A 6,179-nucleotide genomic window follows, 5' to 3' on the forward strand; every position below is an offset into this window, starting at 1 on the left:
GGGTGACCCAAACACTTGACCCCAGCCCCCCCAGTGACCCCAGCCCCCCCCGGTGACCCCCGCCCGCACCCGATGGCGGCCATGACGGTGAGGTACTGGTTGATCTGCAGCATGGCGGCGTCCAGCAGGGTGTGGATGTTGTGCAGGCTCTGCAGCCGAGCCTCCAGGTGCTGCCGCTCGTGGCCTTCCATGGCCCGCAGCTCCTCCTCCGTCAACCCCGCAAAGCCAGCGGGGGGAACCGGCATGGGGGGCAGCCCTGGGGGGGGTGGAGATTGGGGGGCTGCCGAAACGCTGTGGGGTTTGGGGCCGAGAGGAAACAGGACCAAAACCCCACAGCCTGACCCCAAAACCGCCCCCACTCACCAAAAACGGGTGGCCACGGCATCCCCATCCACGGGGGGGGCAGAGCAAAACCCGGAGCCGCGGCGCCATCCGAACCCGAAGCGCTGCCTTCCCCGGCTCTGGAAGTGGCTGCGGGGCCAAAGGGGCGTAAGAAGGGGACGGGGGAACACCGAGCCCGTAAGAGATGGGGAGGATGGGGCTGAGGCTCACCTGGAGCAGAGGCGGGGCTCTCGGGGCTGGGGGGTCCCTGAGCACCGGGGATGGGAGGGAACGGAGCCACGGGCGGCCACAGCGGGAACATCCCCGGGGGGAACGGGGGGAGCATCCCCTGCGGGACTGCAATGGGGTTGGGAGCGGGTCAGAGCCCCGGAGGGGTCCCAGAACCCCAAAGCCCCGTCCTACAGCTGGCAGAAATCCCATATCCAACACCAGGCAACAGCGGGAGGCGCTCAGCCTGGATACGGGTGGAAGCCCCGCTGCTTTGGGGCAGCCTAAAGAGAAACCCGTGTGGGTTTGTGGGGTCGGGCTGCTCACAGTTCTGGGGCTGAGCGCCCGGGGGGCTCTGAGGCGGCGCCGGGTTCGGCTCTGCAGCTTCGGGGGGCGGCTGAGGGGGCAGGGAGGCGCGGAGGACGTCCATGCGACACGTGGGGCACGTCTGCTGCCTCTGGAACCACGAGCGCAGGCAGCTGTGGGGAAACACAGGGAACCCATCATCCCCCCCTTATCAAAAACCCCGAAGGCGGCCCCAAAAGGGCGGCATTTCGCCCCAAACCTGGTGTGGAAGATGTGGTTGCAGGGCAGACGCTTCGCCCCCGTCACCATTTCCTCGCGGCAGATGATGCAGACGTTGTCCATGGACTGCAGCTCCTCCGGGGTGGCATCGGGGTACCTATGGGGTTACAGTGGGGTTAGAAGGCAAAATCCCCCCAAACCCGCCCCAAAATCCCACAGGGATAACGAGAGGACACCCCTAAGACCTCCTCCCCTCGCGTCCATCCATCATCTTCTGGCTCAAAACCCACTTCTGCGAGGATATCCACAACCTCTGCGTCCCCACAAGGTCGTCCCAATCCCTTTTTTAGGGCAAAATTGAGCCGCTCTCCCCCAAATTTGGACCAAACTCACCTCGAGTTGGATCCCACCCCTCATAAGAGCCCAACAAAGCCAGCAGAACGTTCCCTCCTCACTGCATCCCAGCATTTTTTTGGCTTTAAATTCAACTTCCGGTCAGATTTCCGGATACCCGCAACCCTTTTCTCTACCCCATGGGATCAACCCGACCCCTTTTTAGGGCAAAAACGATCCGTTCTCTCCCCCCTTCCCCCAGTTTTACCCAAGCTGACGTTGGCTTGGATCCCGCCCCACAAGGAGCCCCAATCCCAGACCCCAAAAGGAGGCAGCAGTGCCGCAGCCCCACTCACAGCGTGTTCATATTGCGGATGGCGCGGCGCGACATGATGGCATCCGTCACTGCCTTCTTGAACTGCCTGCAAGGGAACGGGATCCGCTGGGGCTGGGGAGCGGGGATCTGTCATGGTCAGGGATCAGCTGGGTTGGGGGTTGGGATCCACTGGGGTCAGAATCCATTAGGGTTAGGATTGGGGATCCGTTGGGGCCAGGGATCCATCAGGGTCAGGGATCCATTGGGGATTCATTGGGGTCGGGGATCCATTAGGGTTGGAAATCTTTTAGGGATCCATGGGGTTGGGATTTGGGATCTGTTGGGGATCTGCTGGGGTCGGGGATCCGTTGGGGTCGGGATTGTGGCGCCAACGCAGCCCCAAAGCCGACTCACCTCATGGCCAGGTACATGGGGCGGATGGCGAAGAGGGGAAAGGTGTGGACTTTGATCATGATGGTCATGAAGGCCATGTAGAGGATGACCTTGATGAAGCCTAGGGGCAAAAACACGTTGGGTGGGACGGGGGCTCAGGGGGTCCCAAAATGTCCTTTTGTGGGACAGGGATGCGTGATGTTGGGCTGGGGTCCACCAAACCCCAAATCCTCAACACGGGGGGTGACCACAACCCCAAATCCCAAAAGCTGTGATTGTGAACCCCAAACATCTCTTCTTGACCCCCTCTTCCCATTGTCCAACCTGGTGGGATTCTGTCCAGAACTGGAAAACGCTCTATGGATCCTTAACACTGACTCAATCCCATAGAATTTAACCCCAAGGAAGCAGACATAACCCCAAATGCAGTCATATTACCTCACTCCCGTTGGGTTGAGGCCCTCAGAGGAAGAACAGACCCCAAAAACGCCCAAAAAGGGGAGGGGAGGAGGGCAGGCCGCATACCGGTGAAGAGCTCCGTGTACAGCATGTAGACGGCCTTGCTGTCCCACGGGTTCTCGTTCTGCAGGTCGATGGAGTGCAGCACGTACTTGATGAAGATGGTGAGCACCATGGTCATCAGGATGGCGTACTGCGGGGGGACACGGCGCTGTCTGTCTGTCCTGCGCGGGGCCGTCTGTCCCCTGCAGGAGCCGGCCGTACCTCGAAGCCGAACACCAGCTGCACCGAGGCGCCGCGGCTCAGGATGCTGTGATACGCGTGGCTGACGAAGAGGAAATCCAGCACGGCCAGCAGGAGCATGAGGGCTGGGGAGGGAAAAGGCGCTGGGGGGCGGCGCGGAGCTCAGCATGGGGGGAGAGAGCCTCAAACACAAACTCTGACCCGTCTGGGTTGGATGCGGGCCCTAAGAGCTGGAAAACCCTTCAACCCCGGAATTCAGAGCCACTGCGGGGCGCGTGGCTGCCAAGAAAGGCTGAAATCCAGGCATTTAGACCTGTTTTGGTGGGATGCAGCTCCTGAGAGATGGAAAAAAACCTTCGATTCCGGGCTTTCGACCCATTCCTGTGGGTTAATGCCCCTAAAGGGTGGGAAAAACCTTCAATGCTGGACTTTTCCCCCATTCCTGGGGATACAACCCCTAAAGGAGGGGAAAAAAAAAAATCACTAAATCCAGGAATTCTGCTCCTCAGTGGGACGTAGCAGCTGAGAGGGGCAGAAAAGCCCCAAATCCAGGAATTCCGACCAGTTCCGGTGGGATACGGCCCCTCAGGGGTGCCAAGAAACCCTAAATCCAGGAATTTTGACCCCTTTTGGCTGGATATAGCCGCCACGAGATGAAAAACGCCTTAAACCCAGGTATTTACACCCGTTCTAGAGGAATGTAACCCCAACAAGTGGAAAAAACCCTTAAATCCAAGATTTTTGCCCCATTCCTGAGTTGAAGCCCCTAAGAGGAGAAATTAAAATGCAACAAATTTCCCCATCCTCCAAACACTGAGGATCCCAAATCTGGATCAAACTGCTAAAATCCAACAGAACTGAATTTGGGGTCACAGTCAGCCCCCAAAGCTCGTTAACCCCCTACAACCCCGCTCATTAAGCACCGAGCGCTCATTAGAATAACGAACCCGTGAGCTTATCAGCCCCACCAGCCCCACGCCTGGCTGCCCCATGCAAATCCAGCCCCAAATTATCTCTGCCGTCCAGCTGGGGCCGCACAACAAACCCCAAACCCACGCTGCGAGGGGAAGGATGCGGCCCCGGTGCTTATTATGGGATGGGGCCCCGGAGCTTCAACTCACAGATGATGCGGAAATGGAAGAGCCAGGAGATGTTGGGGCTCCTCTCCATCTGTAAAAAGGGGAGGGGGCAAAAAGGTGAAGCCCGGCCCCCCAAAAGGAGCCCTTCCAGGGCTTTTTAGGGGCTGGTTTCAGCGCTCACGAAATCCACGCGGTCGTCGGCCAGCCAGTGGAAGCACTTGAGGAAGAGCAGCAGGGTGAAGAGGGCCACGAAGCGGGGGCTGAAGTCGTCGCGGAAGACGGTGAAGGCCAGGCAGGTCTCGGTGACGGCGTACCAGGAGCGCTCCATCAGGTGCTGGGGAGCCCCAAACCCCGTCAGCCCCCAGCACCCCACAGTTCCATCCACCGCCCCTCGGAGGTGAAACGAACCCCAAAATGCAGAACGTGGCCCCGGGTCGGCGGGATTTGGCCCTTGGGAGTTGGGAAATGCTCTCAAGATCCTCAACCTTGACTTGACCCCACCGAGTTGAACCCCAGACCACAGCAAAAAAGGCCCTCAGTGCTGCAGTTCCCACTTATCCTCGTAGATTTCAGGTGCTTAGAAGTGAAATAAACCCTGAAATCCACACTGCTGTTCCTTCCCTACAGAATTCAGCTGCTCAAAGGCACAGAAAGGCCTTCAATTTATAGTGTGCTCCCAGCCCTGGGGAGTTCAGCCCCTCAAGGAACAGAAAATGCGTCCTAAACCCCAAAATCTCCCTTTTATCCCCCAAATCCCCCCCATTTCTGCTCACCTCCATCTCAGCTGCACGCAGCTGCCCAAAGAACACCTTGCCCATGAATTTCCCCAGCAGGAACACCAACACGAAGGCCTGGATGTACAAAACCTGCAGGGAGAGACCCTCAAAGAACCCGAATCTGGGGCCGGAGGGGGGCGAGAGCCCCCAGCCTCATTTTGGGGCTCCCTATGGGGCAGATGAGTGCCTTCGTGGCCGCTTTTGGGTGCAAAATGAGGCTTTTTGGGTGTCAGAAAGCAGAAGTGAAGCCCAGCGTGATGGGAGGCGGTGCTGAGAGGGGTGGTTAATTGCTCATTAAGCATAACGAGGCTGTTAGGAAACACTGCAGGTGGAGGAAGGGGAAAAAAAGGCAACGCTGGCCTTGGCTCCCACGAAAACCCAATTGAAGAGCAGTTGGGGAAACCCCTGGCGGCCTCCTGTCCCAAAAAGCTGAAGCCAAACAGGGAGCTGGGGGGCGGCCGTCGGGCGGTACTCACAGCCATGCTGGGGCTGGATTTGGTGAGGTACACCACGGTGGGGTAGAACTGGTGCTTCAGGTAATAGGCGTGGGCCACCACGGCCGTGGTCAGAGCCAGGCTGCCCAGCATCACCACCGCCGTGCACAGCATCGTCATGGCACGGCCTCCTGGAGGGGGAAAGGGGGGTCAGAGGGGGAAAACTGGTGGGGGAGAGAAAAATGGGGGTAAAACGGGGGGGGAAGAGATTGGGAGGGAGAAAGTAGGGTGAGAGAGGGAAAATAGGGGAGAGGGATGGCAAGACTGGGGTAAGAAAGAGGGCAAGAGGGCCAAACTCAGGTAAAAAAAGATGGGTTATGGCAGCAGAAAGAGCCAAGAAAGGGGGGGAGAGGAAGAAGCTGGGGTAAAAATGGGCTGACAGGCACAAACTGGGGCTGAAAAAGGGGTGGGAGGATCAAAAAGAGCCAAAAAAGGGGTGAGAGCACCAGAATGGGGCAGAAAGGGAGGTGAGAGGGCCAAACTGGGGCAGAGAAAGGGAATTATAGCACCAAAAAGAGCCAAGTTAAAGGGGGAAAGGGTCAAAGTGGGGCAGAAAGGGGGGTGAGAGGATAAAAAATAGCCAAAAAAGGAGGCGAGATGGACAAACTGGGGCAGGAATTATGGCATCAAAGTGAAGCAAAAAAGAAACAGAGACAAAAGCAGAGGCCTAAGAGAACCAAAATATACCAAGAAAAGAGAATGATAACATTGAAATGAACCAAAGAAGTGAGAAACCAAAGTGTTGTATCACAGCAGAAAAGAGTTAAAGCATCAAAATGAGACCAAAAACGGAGCTGCAGGGCCACAGCGGGCAGGAAAAAAAGAAAGATTTAGAGCCAAACCGAGCAGAAAAATTGCATTATAGTGGGACAAAAAACAACACGGCAACACGGCCCCAAACTTGGGGTGAAACAGCGCCTCTGCGGTTAAACACGGAGTGATTTTCCCCCTGGATTCACCAAATCCCACTGGCTGACCCCAAATCTGAGCCTCATTCGGTCGCCCCATCCTC

General features: G+C 57.6%; 1 protein-coding gene across 1 annotated transcript; it reads right to left on the minus strand.

The window, feature by feature from the left end:
* Nucleotides 1–13: 13 nt before the first annotated feature.
* On the minus strand, nt 14–5,309 carry SYVN1 (synoviolin 1; the record flags this gene model as incomplete). Its single annotated transcript, XM_042891950.1, has 13 exons — nt 5,150–5,309; nt 4,671–4,763; nt 4,079–4,231; nt 3,940–3,988; nt 2,840–2,943; nt 2,642–2,768; nt 2,138–2,237; nt 1,764–1,829; nt 1,115–1,231; nt 877–1,028; nt 553–678; nt 364–471; nt 14–256 (listed from the first exon to the last, which is right to left on the minus strand). Coding segments are annotated over exons 1-13 (1,576 nt in total), but the record flags the coding sequence as incomplete, so codon positions are not given.
* Between the last annotated feature and the right edge of the window lie 870 nt (nt 5,310–6,179).

The sequence above is a fragment of the Lagopus leucura genome, unplaced genomic scaffold (genome assembly GCF_019238085.1).
Source record: "Lagopus leucura isolate 7727_CA_CO unplaced genomic scaffold, USGS_WTPT01 34480-0_obj-0_obj, whole genome shotgun sequence".
Classification (NCBI taxonomy): domain Eukaryota; kingdom Metazoa; phylum Chordata; class Aves; order Galliformes; family Phasianidae; genus Lagopus; species Lagopus leucura.